This window comes from Conger conger, chromosome 8, assembly GCF_963514075.1.
Source record: "Conger conger chromosome 8, fConCon1.1, whole genome shotgun sequence".
In the NCBI taxonomy this organism is placed as follows: Eukaryota; Metazoa; Chordata; class Actinopteri; order Anguilliformes; family Congridae; genus Conger; species Conger conger.
The window spans coordinates 16204660-16223219 of NC_083767.1; the positions used below are offsets into that span (position 1 = coordinate 16204660).

Consider the following 18560-nt stretch of genomic DNA (forward strand, 5'->3'; position numbering starts at 1 on the left):
TAGCATGTTTGGCTGTGGTGGCTGGAGGGTGATGGTGTTAGCATGTTAGCCTACGGTGGGTGGAGGGTGATGGTGTTATCATGTTAGCCTACGGTGGGTTGAGGGTGATGGTGTTAGCACGTTAGCTTGTGGTGGATTGAGGCTGATGTTGTTACCATGCTATCCGGTGGTGGGTGCAATAGCTCCAGGATGCGCTGGCTGTCGATAACACCAGTGTGTGCAGGGTCCAGCAAGATCATCAGCTCTTTAAACTGCAGCTCTGTCAGGCGAAACTTGTGGCCTTCCAACAACCTCCGCAGCTCTGCCCGCATGACCTTCCCGGCCCTGCCCTACAAGGTGCGGGGGGGCACAGATGTTAATCATGGGATATTTCCGTGGAGATGGTCAGTAGAGCAACTGACAAACCTGTTCTATCCACCTTTATCTCCAGTCTGTTTCTCTGTAACCCTCCCTCAGTCTGTCTTAGCCAGCTTCATCTACAGGTTATATACACTCCCCAGATATTCAGCGCTGGCCACTCTGTCTCCCTACCTTTGGAGCTGCAACAGTCAACTTGTGTTACAGTCCATGACCAATACAGTATAGTACCAATGGAGGTTTCTGTAATGTGATACGGCACCAGAACCTCCTCTAGTTATGAAGCAAACAGGACAAAGGGAATGCAGGCGGTCCATCCTGACCAATCCGTAAGGAACTTAAACTTCAAGCAATGACATCATGTTTATATCAAAGTAGTTTTTCCTTATTGAAGACCAGGATTGTACTTTTTAAGAGGAGAGAACTTTTCATTTGTGTTGGCTGGGTACTGAAACACATAAGCACACATTGTGAGTCAAAGCACATTCTCCGTACTTTAGTTGTCCTCCCCAGGGCTATGAGAACACACCTACTGAAAACCTGATTACTAGCTGCAGCTTTCCCAGTCCTTCGTTTGATCCAGTACGCACACCGTTTATTATTAAGACAGTTGGTATTTTTTTCTTTCTCTCCGTTTTATGACATTAAAGACAGAATATCTCCCAGAGATGTGTGACTAATTTCTGGAATATACTTCATACGGTTTAGAAACTTGGAACAACATTATTAAATAGTAACAGCATCAAACTGCATTGAATATTAAATTATTTTCCCGAAAAGTAACTGAAGGTGTTACTGAAAGCTACAGCCTCTGGCCAAATGTATGGTAATGGCATCATAAAAAGAACAATTTACAAAATGTAAAGATATTTTTTACAAATTCTGTAAAAATGGTGTGTTGCAGCCACAGTAGAGATCTTACCAATTTCAGCCAGACCATTAGGATCATCTGTTTAATTCTGTTTTTATCCCCTTAAATCACCCACCAAGGGCTGGACCAGTGAGGGGGGTTTTTTTGCATTCATAAATTTTTTCACCGTGCAATTTTCCATCAATATGGTAACAAGATATACCACGTATGTGTCCTTTTGGAATCTCAAAATGTCCTTTTTGGAAAACTGCCTTGACATATCTTAGAAAAAACAATGCAGAATGCTCATTTTTGGTGATATTGTCATGAAATTTGAAAGGGAATTTGTTGTCCAGTGTTGTGGCTGTGGCTCCAAGAGCACATCTACAATAATCTGTATCCAGTCTAAAACAGAAAATCTTTTCAGTGAGAAAAGAAGCTTCTACATTCACCGTGTTTGAGCTTCTGTAACTTTGTTTGGAGTAATGTCTCTGACTCTTGGAGAACAAACCCCAAAGGGTTACCTTTCAGAAGAGACTAGGATTATGCCTGTAGTCAAAAGGGTTCAAGAACAGTAACCATTTCATTTTGGGTATGTAAAGGTGGACAGGGACTGGGAAACTGGTGGTAGAGTGCAGGTTTTACATGAAATTATGCATTTTTTCACTGATGCTCACTTGATCAGACTTCAGGGCAGAGCTCTTCAGCAGAGGGTAGACTTCCTGTAGGGCCTGCAGGTTCTGCTGGGCTATATCAGGGCCCTGCTGCTCAGAGTGCCCCCTGCTGGACCCATACGGACATGCATACAGACATACATAGGCATTTAGAGGACATGCTTATCCAAAGTGACTTGCAAGTGTTCTTCGCACTGTTCTAACCTAACACGTGATGTCTGCCTCTCGTCCGGGGCCAAATCCTTAAACTGGGCCATGAACTGGGTCCACGGTACCGGTTCTGCAGCCTTCAGGCCAAACCTGCATCAGAAAATGGTGGAAAGAGCCAAACAGGGCAGGGTCTTCAGCTGCTTCTCCATAGGGGCCTGATTCTTTTCTTTTTTTATTGACTACAAAAGGCTAGACTCTTTCCACATATTACAATGTGTGAAAAATATGTATTGTATACGTGTAAATAAAGTAATGCTTCCTTAAATTATGAATCATAATTAGTGAATATTCTGTCATTAGTGTGCCGATACAGACCTGCCAATTTTGTTACATCTGAATAAAACAGTTTTCTGATTCTGTCATCAGGGCATGGGAATGTCTATGGTGAGTCATCAATTGAGTAGTCCTTGTGTAAACCAAAGCACTGTTACATTGCAGTGTGTAATTGGTGGTATACTCCTTTATGCACGCTCTCTCTGGCCTACCGGCTCGCCAGACCATGGAACAGGAAGTCGCTCAAAGGGAACAGGAAGTGGGTGATGATGGATCTCAGGTCCTCCAGGGAGACTACTCCGCTGCAGGTAACGTCAGACACCTGGAGAGCTCGCCAGACATCGTTGTAGCTCAGACGCATCTGTTGTAGGATGAAACGCATTCAGGAGTCAGTTCAGAAAAGGGGTTAAAATGTTCTAGGGAAATGCCATGGTTCAATAAGGGTTTTGGACTAATTAAGTGCCTATCAATTAATTTCCTCTGCTGACTATTGAAATGGCATTGACCCAAAAGTCAGTTCGACAGACAGAGGGGCAGAATTTACACACTGTGTTAGTGAGCTTGCTTAAAGTCCGATACGTCTCCAACTGAGATCTTTAGTAGAGCATTCTCTTGATGCTTTTGATGTGCTGTTTTGTCAGTGTGGCCCCCCAAAAAGTGCACTGAAATGCCACATCCATACAGATTGTATCAAAGCCTGTTATTTTCCTCCTGGGAGCAGTTGAAAGCGGGATTAGTTTCTCTCCCGCGCTGTCTTTGAAATGCCAGTGTAATGCTAACGAGGGGTGACTCCGTACGGAAGGCATGAAATCCATGGGGGGCTCAAAGAAGTTTCATGTTTAGTTTACACCAGAACAAAGTACCCAGGGTCCAATGCTGCACCCACCAGGGGCTGGAACCAGCGAGGACCATGCAATATTGTTTAGCTTACATTTAGAAATACAATCCCATGTATGCAGCGCCTCTGGTCAACGTAGGTATTATATAAATATTTCAATCCATACTCTGGGTTTTGCAATCCAGTTTGCAAATCGACACCCTCAGTTTAGTAAACCATGCGCTTGATTTGTCAATCCGTTCCCCCAGGTTTGTAAACCCTGTACTCGGTTTGCGAAGGCAAACCGAACCCATGGATTGCTAAAACAGAGGGTATGGATTGCATAATTTGGGATGTAATTGGTGAACCGAGCACACGGTTTACAAAACTGAGAGTACGGATTGCAAAACCGAGAGTACGGATTTCATGTGTAAATATGGTCAATTGTGCAATGGCAGTGCCCCACCAGCGAAGATCCCCTAACCACTATACTCCACTGCTGCCCTGCCAGTCGTTGCCATGGAGAAAACCCAGCATACACAATGTTTTAAAGAGCTGCTTCATCTCCCCACTATCACCACAGAAATTAGTCATAATTAACAAAACCACTCTGGAGATTATGTTCTAGGCAAACGTTTTAATTAAAAATTGTCATTGCCTGTCGCGTGAATGATATTTTGCCAGTTAGCACCAATATCCTGCGCCAGCCACTGCTTAACAGATGCTGGATGAGGTCCAGAACATCTTAAAAAGGAGAGGGTGAGGAGTTAATGCAACCCTCCTTTAACCCTTTAAGGTGTAAGTTCACAGACATGTGATTAGAACCCTTCTGTAAAATCCATCTTGACCATCTTAAAAATTGAGCAGGTCATAAGCTGGCCTAGCTGGGTATGAGCTTGTCAACCAGCCATTTTTCAGCAGTTCTTAACTGATCATTCTAATGCTGATGTAGCAATCACAACTGGTGACTGAAAGCAATCGAGTTCTTGAACACTGACAGAATTTCACAAAAAAGCTACTCTTCAAAGGTAAAAGGTCACTATGCTGATGCTTGGTTCGCTGTTTCACTGAGAGACTGAGAGAGTTTTGGGGTAACTCTTGAACACACTGCACAGGGAGAAATAATGACTCACTTTATTCAAGAAGGCATCGTGAACCTGCTCTAGTGTCAGTCCTTGGCACGGCAGGGTGGCAGAGTCTGCAGGTGTCCTTTCCTGCAGCTGTCTCACATTATCTCGACTGACAGCAGCCCAGTTCAAAGCTGCAACCCAAATATTTTTAATGACAATGGTCAGCAAGGGAAAAAAGCATGAAACATGAAAGACTTGGTGAGTTTGGGCTTTGGAGGTCTCTCCTGACAGCTGGCCGATCCAGCATATTGTAAGGCAGTGGTCCTCACGCCTAGTCCTGCGCTAGCTTTTGTTGTCGCCTCAATATCAGCAATCACTTCAGACCCAAGAAATCAGGCTCTCCAGGACCAGGAGTGAGGACCACTCTCATAAGGCCACACCTAACACAGGTTAGTCACACTCCTTCAAAGTACAGCCTCTTCTAACTGTGTTGGGAATTTTAACAGGGTTATTGTCCCTTACATTACCTGACTTCACCGAATCCTCACTCTCCAACTTGGCGTTGTTTTCGCAGTCAATGCTGAGTCTCTGGAGAAAGTCTCTGTACGACATGGTTCCTGGGTTGTCTGGGCTGTAGTGCGACCAAAGTCTGGAAGAACAAAATGCAGTGTTATATGCTGCCGAACTTCAATTAGAAAAACTAGTGCTGACTAGAGATGTTACTGTAATGAATACCACACTTGACACTGACTGTCTCTCTCTCCCTCCCTCCCTCCCTCCCCCTCCCATTCTATCTCCCTCTCTGTCTCTTTGTCTCTTTCTTTATCTCTCTCCCTCTCTCCCCTCCTCTCTCTCTCTCTCTCTCTCTCTCTCTCTCTCTCTCTCGCTTCATACTCAGACCTGTAGAACTCCTGGTTTCCCAGGGGTAGGCAGTAGCTCTCCAAGACCCTGAGCAGTTCATGTTTCTGGATCCTGCCGTCCCGGTTGTGATCGAACAGACGGAAGGCCCTGGTCACATTCTTTAAGTTGTTCCCAATCTTTGAAAGTTTCAAAAGAGAAAACAAACAAATTTTGCCTTAGAAACCGAACGGGGTACTACCGAGCATTCATAATTTAATTTAAACACATTAATCCATCTCTGTCTCTCCCCCTTCTCCTCCTCTGTCTCTCTGTCTCTCTCTCTCTCTCTCTCACGCTCTCCAGATTCAAGTGCTGAAGAAGGCCTTGGTGTAAAATCCAGCTATGACCAGCTACCATCTGTTTCAAGACATAGCTTGAGCTAGTCAAACGATGTTGAGTATGAAGCTGGTGTGAACTGGTCAACCAGCTACCAGCTGTTCCAAAATCTAGTGGGGGGAGGGTGTGCGTGGTCTCTTGGGCTGGGGTTCAGCTGCTGGGGGTGAATTATATTTGCACTGGAATAAATGACATGACTGTAACAACACACACATCTTTAGACAATCTGTGCTCATCTGAGAGACGCTCACGGCTTCACAGCCGTTTCTCCGGGTGGGTGTACAGCACAGCAGGAGGTTTCCTTTACATGGAAAATTTAAACAAACTGCAGGAGTGCATCTGACAAGCACAGTAATTACTCTTGCACAGAAAACAGTTTTATTAAGCTGAGATGCTTTAATCAGTGTAAAGGGAAAAATGTACACCACAGCGTAGTTATAAAAAGATGAAATGAAGCAGATTTCTTTTTTTAAAAATGGATATAAATAATCTTCACTCCCCCCTTTCAAACTTTGGAATTTGTCAGCTAATTAAAATGTGCTAAAATCACAAAGCAAAACCATGATATGTTAAACAGAAAGATATGGTCTACTCTATGTATCTTATTTCCAATAAGATGCTCTCGGGCCTCCGTGTCCCTCCCCCGGATCTGGCGGCGTTCACGGCTGTCCGCGATGCCGGTTTCCCGCTAAGCAGCTGCGTGCTTCCTGGAATAGCTTCTGGCCAATCACTGCATCTTGCTGAGAAGCACTTTAGACTTTAGTGCCATCCCAGACTTGTCTTAATGTAAAAAAGATAAGTCTCAGTCTTGTTCAGAGATGTGCTTTAATGTATGTAGTTTCGGAAGTTTCAAAGACATGAGTATAACTGGATAAATAAGCCTGTCTGTAACTTTCGATCTGTGATCACCGTACTGCAATAGCATACTGCCTGATGTCCTCAAAACATACTGCAGTAGCACACTTCCTGGTGTCCTGACTACGTACTGCAGTAGCACACTGCCTGGTGTTCTCACAACATACTGCAGTAGCACACTGCCTGGTGTTCTCACAGGGTACTGCAGTAGCACAATGCCTGGTGTCCTGACTACATACTGCAGTAGCACACAGCCTGGTGTACTCACAACATACTGCAGTAGCACACTGCCTGGTGTTCTCACAACATACTGCAGTAGCACACTGCCTGGTGTTCTCACAACATACTGCAGTAGCACACTACCTGGTGTCCTGACTACATACTGCAGTAGCACACTGCGTGGTGTCCTGACTACATACTGCAGTAGCACACTGCCTGGTGTCCTGACTACATACTGCAGTAGCACAATGCCTGGTGTTCTCACAACATACTGCAGTAGCACACTGCCTGGTGTCCTCACAGGGTACTGCAGTAGCACAATGCCTGGTGTCCTCACAGGGTACTGCAATAGCACACTGCCTGGTGTCCTGACTACATACTGCAGTAGCACACTGCCTGGTGTCCTGACTACATACTGCAGTAGCACACAGCCTGGTGTACTCACAAGATACTGCAGTAGCACACTGCCTGGTGTTCTCACAACATACTGCAGTAGCACACTGCCTGGTGTCCTCACAACATACTGCAGTAGCACACTACCTGGTGTCCTGACTACATACTGCAGTAGCACACTGCCTGGTGTCCTGACTACATACTGCAGTAGCACACTGCCTGGTGTCCTGACTACATACTGCAGTAGCACACAGCCTGGTGTACTCACAAGATACTGCAGTAGCACACTGCCTGGTGTTCTCACAACATACTGCAGTAGCACACTGCCTGGTGTCCTCACAACATACTGCAGTAGCACACTGCCTGGTGTCCTGACTACATACTGCAGTAGCACACTGCGTGGTGTCCTGACTACATACTGCAGTAGCACAATGCCTGGTGTTCTCACAACATACTGCAGTAGCACACTGCCTGGTGTCCTGACTACATACTGCAGTAGCACAATGCCTGGTGTTCTCACAGGGTACTGCAGTAGCACACTGCCTGGTGTCCTGACTACATACTGCAGTAGCACAATGCCTGGTGTTCTCACAACATACTGCAGTAGCACACTGCCTGGTGTCCTCACAGGGTACTGCAGTAGCACAATGCCTGGTGTTCTCACAACATACTGCAGTAGCACAATGCCTGGTGTTCTCACAACATACTGCAGTAGCACACTGCCTGGTGTCCTCACAGGGTACTGCAGTAGCACAATGCCTGGTGTTCTCACAACATACTGCAGTAGCACACTGCCTGGTGTTCTCACAACATACTGCAGTAGCACAATGCCTGGTGTCCTCACAGGGTACTGCAATAGCGCACTGCCTGGTGTTCTCACAACATAGTAGCACACTGCCTGGAGTCCTCACAACATACTGCAGTAGCACACTGCACACTGTCTCAAAACACTGCAGCACCAGACTTCCTGGTGTCAGAACACCAGAACACTTGCTCAAATACACAAATACTAGGAAGGTTTTGGAATTCATACTGTGCTGGTAAATAGACACATTTGGCTGCCTCCATTTAATTCTGTGTGCTAATTTCCTCAGATTGAAGGGACACAGACGTTTGTGTTGAAGCTGTATCTCACACACTTCTGCCACATTTATTCTGTTTTACTCCCCCTCAAATCCCTAATAATATTATATCACACAACCAGCTATGCTAAATCTGTTGTTCTCTGTGGAACAGGTTGAAAATAATCTTGTAAACAGGTTGTAAAAAGTTCTAGAAGTTATTTCCATCTGTGGCTGTGTGCTGCAAAGCCTTTGTTTTCAGGATGGATTGAGCATGATTTTGGTCCATATTCAGCCAATGTAAGCAAGGCTGAAAAACCAGTTGGGCTGAGCATAGATCTCCCAAGTGTGTCGGGTGCTCCTAATCTGCTCAAGAAGAACCTCCCTGGCCATTTTTTCAGGCAATAAAATGGCTCCAAAATGGCGGAGCGTCAGGAACTAAGCACAAGGACCAATAAGGCCATGTGCAGCAGGGTTAGCTTGGCTAGTTCACAAGGAAACGAAGCCTGATAGCAGGTTACCAATGCTCCCTAATGACGTAACCCTCAAATTCAAAAGAACGTTGTTGCCCTTGGCTAGAGGCGATTTCGTCTTTCGATTTCGAGGGAGAGACCAGGGTTCAAATCCCGCCTTTGGACTCAGGCAAATTCACACTTGTTACACATGTTCCAGCAGCAACTCACCCCAGAAAGAGGTAATAAAAATGGAAGAACCTGGACTGCAGGCATTAGCCGGGGCCACGTGGCTCCCAAAAGCATCAGTCAGGGCAAGAACCGCGGTGAAACCACGCAGATCGAAGCTGATGAGAACATTGGGCTCGTGGAGAGAACTCTGAAGTCTATTTGATGCTTCTCCAGAGAACTTCGCAAAAGGAACAACAGAAGTGAGTTGAAAGGAAAGAAGATGGAGGGCAGATAGAGACAGCAGGTGAGTTCATCTGCCCAGAGGCTGTCTTTGATTCTTAAACCTCTCAACAAACTACCAAGAAACTGGTAAGCATCTACAACAATACTCAAAATAACTAAAGCAGGCTAGGATATTCAGCACTCCTACAGGATTAACACTATTATGGTACATATTACTGTGAATATTACTGATAATACTCTAAGCAATAACTAAGCAACGTTTGTAATCTTCAGCATTCTAATGCATTGACAGCTGGCATGTACACAATATCAAACACGTTGTAGTTAGCCCCAGTACTATAACAAGTGCCCTTTGCAGAATCCTTCCCAATGATTTGTACAGCACAACATGTTCTCGGGCTGATGGGAAGACACACAAACAAGGCAACACTTTCCTCTCGGAGACTGAGATGTCCTAGCGGTTGATGCCTTTCTCGACATGTACACCTCTCCCCCGTGTCTCCTGTTTTAATGGAATATTGATATGTGAAAATGCACGAGGGGGGCACATGTGCGTGGGATATTTCATCTAGGTGCATCACTCATTAGCACAAACAGCTGTGCTCTCCTCACAGCTTCTCCAGAGAAAAACACCGCCACCCGTTTTTCTGCTGCTGACTGCCGAGAGCCGTCGCATTTCCCCCCGAAATGTGAAAACTACTGCTTTAAAAAAATGTCAAATGTGCTCAGAACAAGTCCCCAAAGTGTTTTAGTTTAAATAATATTCCAAATTATCGTAGATAATGGATACAGTGGATAATGCGCAATTATGGTGGTTGAACAGAGTGACTGTTCCAGATATTTCCTTTGGTTCCGGAAGATTTACACACTGCACCCCGTTTTAAACTTGTAGCGCGGGCACTAGGTAAAAAATAAGACTGAAAGGAATACCCACACAGTGCTATTAATGCTCCCTGGTGATATTTATTAAAGTGAGATAGACAGACAACGTTTTCGACCTGTTTGGTCTTTGTCGGGTCTGTCTAGCTAGCTAGTGTGCAGGTATTATTTCCTTGTTTGTTGCTTTTTATACCATGTTGCCTTACCTTAATTAAAATGATCACCTGTTTCAGATTGATCACTTCTCTCACTGATCACCTGTCTCAGACACATAAATCTGATGCTCAAGTAGACCATATTGAGCAGGATTTCTGCAGCCAGGTCCCTGGTGAACCAAACTGTCCAAAACCATAGATACGATATCATCTGTGATATCTATAGTTCACAGGGCAGGCACCTGTTGCACTGTCTGCACCAGAGATAAGGGGCGACATTGGCTCTGGGGGTAAGTTGCCGGTTCGATCCCACCCTGGGTATGTCGAAGTGTCCCTGAGCAAGACATCTAACCCCAAATTGCTCCTGATGAGCTGGTTGGTGCCTTGCATGGCAGCCAATTGCCATTGGTGTGTGAGTGGATGGGTGGATGAGAAGCATCAATTGTACAGCGCTTTGGATAAAGGCTATCTGTGCTATCTGTGGTCTGCAGGGCCAACTGAGAGAGCCATAGCATCTGCATGGTAAAGCAGAGCAGTATGTGATACAGACAGATGTGTAAGTACATTAGAACGCCACGCTGTACCACTGGGTCTACCAGGCCTCTCTGAACATGAATAATCACACAAACACCTGACGTTAATAAATATAAACCCTCCAAGGTATTAATCTGTACACTGATTTAATTTAGTGCATTTTCCATTTCATTACTCCTGTAACTAATATCTAGAATATGTGCAAAGCACATGCATCAGAATAAGCTGTTTCAGACTTTCCAGACTGTCCTAATTCCCTTCGACACAGATAAACACATTTCCCTGAAAAATATAGAGGCTTGCATTTATACATCAGTCATTAGATAATGGTTTTCATTTTTGTGACTGAAAGACTCAAAATGGTTGTCAAAGTTGTAAAAGACTATGGTATTGTGTAAACTGACTTGTGTAAAATCACAGCCCTGCTGTAAAATGTGGAGTGTCCAAACCTTGTCTCTGAGGCAGTGCTGAAGTTCCTTCAGGGTCATAGCCTGCTGTCGACTCCTGGGGGGGAACCTTGGGACAGGGGAAGAGATGGGGTGTCAGGTTAAGATTTGGGTCAAACCCGTCCCAGCTCTTGAGTTTTATTCATGTTTTAACACCGACTGAGGACCGTTTTTGCAGTGGAGTTGAGTTTTAGGTTCAGCTGTGAAATGTATGGGTGATGTGCAGTGTGTTTGTGATCCAATCGATGAGAGAGTCACCTCGTACTGCAGGTACAATGCTGATACTTCACACAATCAAACTGTGGGGGCTGCAGTTTTACAGTTCTGAACCTCAAGAGAACACTACTGTTCCCATCAATACTCAGCAGGTGGCTGTCGCATACACACAGGCACACACACACACACATACACACAAAACACACACATCAGGGCCATTTCAATTAGGTCAATTCTGGAAATTAATTGACTTTAGATTTTATGAACTGAAAATGCCCATAAGGTTCTATGAGGGTTTTTCAGGTAATTCATTGAAATTCAATTAAATTCCTGAATTCAAAATGGAGTTGTCCCCAAGTCCGTTATACATTGGCAGTATTCTTACGTTTGTCCCTTTCACCAGTCCTGGTAACAGGTCCGGGTTCCCATACAGTACCTGCTCCTCGCAGTGGGGGTTCTGCAGTATCTCCTCAGGAACTCCATGTAGGCCACGCTCCCATTTTCTCTCCTTGGAGCCTACAAAACCCAGCATGCAGTGAGTCATGGGCTCTAGCTCCTCTCTAATGTATGTGGCTACATAGCAACGTGTGATTGGTCAGAGCACCTAGCGAGAGAAGCGCAAAGGGGTACTGTGCTGATTAAAGGGACCCACATACAGGTTAGTTATCACTCACACTACAGAACCACACCTTCAGACCCAAAGCCAACAATCAGGTCTGCCAAATAGTCCTTTCAGAAAGTATTCAGACCCGTTCATTTATTGCATTTTTTTATTTCAGTTTTTTTATTTAAAGTTTCTAAAAACATGTTTTCACTTTGTCATTATGGGTTATGTAAATGTACCTTTTTTTATCAATTTAGAATTAAATCTACATTGCAATAAAGTGTGCAAAAAGTAAAGGGGTCTGAATAATTTCTGAAGCCACTGTATTTCAGAAATGTGTCCAGACTACAGGTGAAAACAGCATGTTTTTGCTACGAAATTAGATGCCTCGGTCATGTTGCTATATGCATTTTATTTCAGAATATTGACATTCAGTAATTTATTAGTTTCTTCTCCATAGTGACTTGCTAGGTGCAAAATCACGGTCGATTTTATTGCATAAACATGTTCCTGCTCTTCCTCAAATGCTTCTTTATGCCCAGGTTTACTTGCCCGACATTTACAATATTCTCATGCTCCTTCGGACATTTCCGAAGGGATATTTTTTTCTCAGTGTATATTTGTGAATTCAGTCACTTCAATTATTTGTGTTTTTAAAAGGTCCTCTCACGTGCAAAATGACTGCTTTTAATGCTCAATAACAGATCAGAATTAAAAACGAGATCCTGTTTTGCATCTGGTGGTCCTTTGAGAGAGAGTGAGAGAGAGAAATAGAGAGAGAGAGGGACAGAGAGAAAGAGAGAGAGGGAGAGAGAGATGTGTTTGGCATCCCGCGGCTCTGCTAAATGCTCATCTGTCAGATATCCCCAGATTAACAGCTGCTGCTGCAGAATCAGTCTTTAAAAAGTAAACTTTCAACAACTCGGGAAGAAGCCAACAAAGTCTACGGGTGTATTCTGTGCCTGCAGATGAGCGCTGAGACGACAGCACGCAGTGGAGCTGTCTGTCAGTCGAGCAGTGACACCCAACACAAAGGAACAGACAATTACAGTCATGTAGCACAGTGACAACACTGCGGCAACAAAACACGGTCCTGACGAACACATCTATCAGTCCCACACATCCTGACGAACAGATCTATCAGTCCCACACTGAAGAACAGATCTATCAGTCCCACAGATCCTGACAAACAGATCTATCAGTCCCACAGATTCTGATGAACAGATCTATCACTCCCACAGTTCCTGACAAACAGATCTATCAGTCCCACAGATCCTGACAAACAGATCTATCAGTCCCACACTGAAGAACAGATCTATCAGTCCCACACATCCTGATGAAAAGATCTATCCGACCCACAATGATGAACAGATCTATCAGTCCCACAGATCCTGACAAACAGATCTATCAGTCCCACAGATCCTGATGAACAGATCTATCAGTCCCACAGATCCTGACAAACAGATCTATCAGTCCCACAGATCCTGACAAACAGATCTATCAGTCCCACACTGAAGAACAGATCTATCAGTCCCACACATCCTGATGAAAAGATCTATCAGACCCACAATGATGAACAGATCTATCAGTCCCACACATCCTGATGAACAGATCTATTAGAGCCCCACACATGCTGATGAACCGTTCTATCAGAGACACACACATACTTATGAATACATGTATTAGAGCCCAACACATCTTGATGAACCATCAGTCCCACACATGTTTGCTAAAACAATGTAATTTGGGTTGCCATATTTCATTAAAGCCTCGTTGCTTTTGCGTAAATAAACGCTGTGAGAAAGCACCATGGCTAAGTGCAGGAAGCATTTTAATTTTGCAGAGAAAGCGTAATCTGGTAGATGAAGCACCGTGGCTCTGTTGAGGTACACAGACTGTAATGCAGTTGGGAAATGTTATGGAGACAGAATGTGGAGACAGTTTTAAGCCCAGTGTAGCATAGGGTTTTCTTTACAGTGTAAGGGGAGACAGACAGGAGGAAGAGCTCAGATATCATTGTGTGGTGTCACAGTGAGGACCGGACGGTCTGCTCAGTGTCTAAATGTAAATGTATGTGGTGTCTGGGACAATGGCACAGGCCATCTGTACTGACAGAGATTCTGGTCAAAGCCAAGCACTACTACCCATTAGTAATGTCATAGGTGACATGCCACTTAAATTCTCAGCTGCTCTGCGATTCATTTCAATGCACGGCTGGTTTATGGTACAAAAATTTCAGCTTGTTTTTCTACCAATAGGTTTGTGGGACATCTGCAATTACGTCATTTCACTCAAACCTTCAGTAATCCAACCATGTCTGAGCCTCGAAAATTACTTACTGATCCAGCCTTTAGCCTCTCCGGCTGTTTCTCAGAGCATAAATAATTTTATTAAAATCTATAAATCCATTTTGTGGAATTTCTCATTTGAACGCAAGTGATCTGAAGTGTTTTACTGCCACCCTCTGGCTGAATTTAAGAATGGCATGCCTGTCAGCCTGCTAGGTGGATCACTTTGTTGTCAAACAGGAGTCAAATGTAAATAGTGTTTGATGTACTATCTGGGGTTCTTTTAGACCTTAGGCAATCCCTCCCTCTGTAGACCCAATACACAAAAGGATAGATTTCAGGACCCCCATGGGATAGAGGCTCAGGTAGACCTGTGGGATGGAATCTCAGGTAGACCTGTGGTATGGAAGCTCAGGTAGACCTGTGGGATGGAGGCTCAGGTAGAACTGTGGGATGGAGGCTCAGGTAGACCTGTGGGATGGAATCTCAGGTAGACCTGTGGGATGGGTACAGGTGAGTCTACCAGGGCAGAGTGCTCTCACCTTGGCCAGCAGCGCTGTGAACTGCGGTTGCGTCAGCGGGAGGATGAAGCCCTGGATGACCTGCCAAAACTCTCCTTTAGTAACGGTGAAGTTCCCCTCAGTGTCCAGGGCCCGGAACGCTGACCTCAGGACACCATGCCTCTCCCGCACGGCGCGAGCGATGGCCTGATCCACCTGCACCCCCGAAAGTGCTTCGTTTGGGACAGACCCAACTGAGGTCGCTGGGAGAGAGCAGAGCTGGGTCACTTTCTGGGTCCTGTTATTATTTCACACTTTAACCCATTAGACACTATTACAGTAATATTCCTGTGTGTCTGTGTGTGTGTGTGTGTGTGTGTGTGTGTGTGTGCGCGCACATGCAGGTGGCTGTGCATGTGTATGTGTGCACATATATGTGTATATACAGAATACATAAGTGAGCATGTGTGTGTGTATGTGGGTGTGTTAATGAGATCATGGTTTTATATACATTCTTTATTTCCTGGTTCATGACTTACTGGATTCTGACTGGCTGCTGTTGCGCCCTGAATCTCTACCATGGTCCCCATCTTCAGGGGAGTGAGGGGTGCCCTGGGGTGTTGGAGAGCTGTGCGGTTTCAAGGTGCCTTGTGCTTTTGGAGTGCTGTGAGGCCTTGGGGTCCCCTGAGGTTTTACAGAGCTCTGTGGTCTTGGGGTAACTCCCATTGCCTGGCATTGAAGACCAAGATTTGGAGGAACAAAAGCAGCCATCTAAAAAGAGGTATGCAGAGAAGACAACTACAGGTTCTGCCCCTCTAATCACCAGAAAGTCCACTCCTCCTGCAACACGCATTAAACACATTAAAAATGTCACTCAAACTTTATGATTAAATTTTACGAGCTGAAGCTCTGTAGTTTTCTAATAAAATACATGCAAGAGATCTATTATGAGAGCGTATGGCACGGTAGTGCAAGGCAATACCAGCAGATGGTTGCAAGTTATCAAGTTAATGTTTAATTTTGAGAACTTAATGTTTCATTTGAGAAATGAAAATAAATATGAATCTATTTACAACTGGGTACTAAGAGAGAGAAAAACAGGGTGGGGTACAGTCCTCTTGTCTGGCTCTGGCTGGTTGCCGAGTTACCTCTTTATCGCTGGGTGTTCAGCCATGAACAGGCAGCTCAAGTTATGGTTCGCAATAATAGTTTGATTGAAGGGTAGAACTGCATGTAACTACACGTCCATTCATTAACCCCTAATTCACTAAAAAAAGAATTTAGAAAATGACTGCATAGGTCATTCTGTTTGGTGTAGAAAGAAACCATTCGTGACTAATGACTAAAATGTATGCAAAAAAATAAAAATATAATAATAATAATGATAATAGAACGTGCTGTAGCCTAATACACTGGCTGATATTAAGAATTTGAAACAGATTCGTCATAGGTGCAACTAGCTTGTGTGTAACAAGGGAATTCAAAAACTTCAACTATGGACATTAATGGGTTAACTATGTAAAAACGATATTAACTTAAAACATTTTTGTTTTTACAAATGAGCCTGTTTGGATTAAAACTAACTTTGAATCCGCCTTACAATTACAAATATCGTAATGACAATTTGTATCAAAAGGCAGTCTTTTTCTTGTATTCCATTTAAATTATTCATTCTTAGTGTTGTTTTGATGTAATGGCAACAAAAGCTTTAAACAGTCATTGCCAAGCTGATTAAGAATTAGAACGCGTGTGTGGGCAACAGTCGGCTTTCTGATCCATCCACATTTGTTGTTACTTATCTTCTGTGATTGCAAATTATTTGCTTTTAATATTCAAGTTAAAATCAAACATAGTTAATCTACTGGCAAACAAAATAAAACATTGACACACATTTATTGTTTTGTTTGTTGAAATTTCAAAGCAACAGTTTCAATTAAACAAGGCTTAGTTTGTGTAACAATTATGAAATAATCATGCTTCGAATATTTTCCTGTGCCTTTCTTGGCAAGGCACTTAGGGGAGGTCCGGAAATATTTGGTTACAATACTTACCCTGTCCCCTTCTATAATACAGCAAGAATTTATTTATAATTCCTCGTCTGATCGGTTCACGGGCGTCTCGCCGATTTCCGCGCGCCTGCTGCTCTCCTCGCAACCAGCGAGACGCTCCGTGGTTGCCACAGAAACGGCCTGGCCTCCCTCAACCATCGCTGACTCCGCCTGGTATTGTCTGTGATTGGCTGAAAGTTTCCATTCTGAATTACGACCGACGTTCCTCCAACCTCTCCTTTTCTGTAGTAAACATTCTTCATTAATCTTTCTCAATTAAAACTGCATAAATACGAATAATGATTTTTAAACAAATACAAATCCCTTTAATATTGAAGTGGATTTGCATCCATAAGTGTAAGATGCTGATCTTAATTGCGAATTTTGTACACCTATTTTTCAATGAATGATAATTTGGCGAAAATTGACGAAACCTCTTATCGTTCAACAACGTGAATATGTATTAATTGTGATTCTATGACGTTTGGTCTCGGTAATGATAATTGAAAATCATCCATCACCTTTCAAAAAGGGAAACTGCTAAGCGAGAGAGGAGGTATGCAGTATCAAGCATACATTTCTTGGTTTCCTGGGAGGAGCCATTGGTCTCTGGGGCAATAGGTCAGGTCCAGAGACAAAGGTGGATATATAGCTTGGGTAAGTGTGTTGATAGGTAGTTGTTAATTCTACTGTTTCATTGTGTGCTACTGTTTAACTGTCTGCATTCCTGCCTGTGAACTGGGGTGGGCTTAGCGTGACTGACTGTCTTAACCATTTCACATACACCCCGTTGAAAGCCAGCACACCCAAACCTGTCTGTTGTGGGGCACGCAACCCTGGACTAGTGGGGTCTAGTTGATCAGAATGCATGGAAGTTAATTCCTTTTTACCAAGAAAATAAAGAACATACAACTTTGTGTACTGTTTTATATTTAGGTTTGAGTGTTTTAGTCTGGTCTATATTGTATTGGGGAGACAGTCTTCATCCACTTTCTGGACCAGGTTGTCGTGAGCCACGGACCCCTTGCCGAGCTCAGACCTCACGTTCCCACGAGCAGTACCTCACCATGAGGTGTCTCGGGGACGAACTCAAGTACTCCGAACGTCCTGGAGCCCTGGTAAGTTCTACTGAACTTCCAGCCCAGTCTCGAAGTGAAGGGTGTGATGCAAATCTGGTAATCGATGTCCTGTATTCAATGTATTCCTCTAAAGAATCTTTATCACATATGATTATAGTAAGATATACTTTATTATAATCAATCAAAAGAATAGAGTTATACAGATTACAGTGTACATATCATCTTTTGCAGTTTGCTAATCACATGCAAGTTACATATACCCCTCTTAGCTCTTTCTAAATTACCTTTCCACCATGATGTTTAAAAATCAAGGTACACCCTTCCTATATCCATCCTCTTTGGCCTTAGCCTTATCCTATAGCTCTCCCTTCTTGACGTTTAAAAAGAAACTATTCCTATAATATTATATTTATCTAAATATGATAATTTCTCTACATTTTTCTACTTTATATAGTACCCTAATGAGAAATAAAAGATATATAAAAGTAAACTTATAATATGTTACTTTTCCTACTTCTACAAGTAATATAGATTATAATTACCACTCCAGCTTGGTTATAATTGTTCTGCGTGGCTCTTTCTTCAGATGAGTCCGCACCGCATACGTCACTCCTCTCTCCATATCCATATCCTGGAGTGGCGCGCAGAGGGAGCGCGCCACTCCAGCTTGAATACAGCTGTCTTGTGTTGCTCTCTCTTCAACAGCCCGTAGATATCTTCTGAAGCAAAATTCTAAGATCCTGCTCTAAGGTCTATATATATATCTATATATATATCTTATATATATATATCTGCCTTATATATCTTTTTTGCATACAAAAGTGTACCTTTTTTGATAAGAAATGCCCCCATTATGTCAAGCGGGAAGACATTTATCTTTTATATAACCTGTTTTTTAATGATCATATTAATTATTTCTGTTTTTCCAAT

The 18560-nt window shown here is 43.6% G+C and overlaps 1 protein-coding gene across 1 annotated transcript in view; it reads right to left on the reverse strand.

Annotated features, from left to right (window-relative positions):
- Positions 1-16710, reverse strand: part of efcab6 (EF-hand calcium binding domain 6) — a 33288-nt gene extending 16578 nt beyond the window's left edge. The window contains exons 1-12 of the mRNA XM_061251942.1: positions 16615-16710; positions 15043-15115; positions 14546-14766; positions 11548-11627; positions 10899-10965; positions 5152-5288; positions 4779-4900; positions 4315-4442; positions 2577-2725; positions 2086-2181; positions 1885-1987; positions 156-329 (exon numbers count right to left, since the gene is read on the reverse strand). Of these exons, the coding sequence (XP_061107926.1) occupies positions 156-329; positions 1885-1987; positions 2086-2181; positions 2577-2725; positions 4315-4442; positions 4779-4900; positions 5152-5288; positions 10899-10965; positions 11548-11627; positions 14546-14766; positions 15043-15115; positions 16615-16710 (1446 nt within the window). The remainder of the gene's footprint in view (positions 1-155; positions 330-1884; positions 1988-2085; positions 2182-2576; positions 2726-4314; positions 4443-4778; positions 4901-5151; positions 5289-10898; positions 10966-11547; positions 11628-14545; positions 14767-15042; positions 15116-16614) is intronic.
- Positions 16711-18560: the final 1850 nt, after the last annotated feature.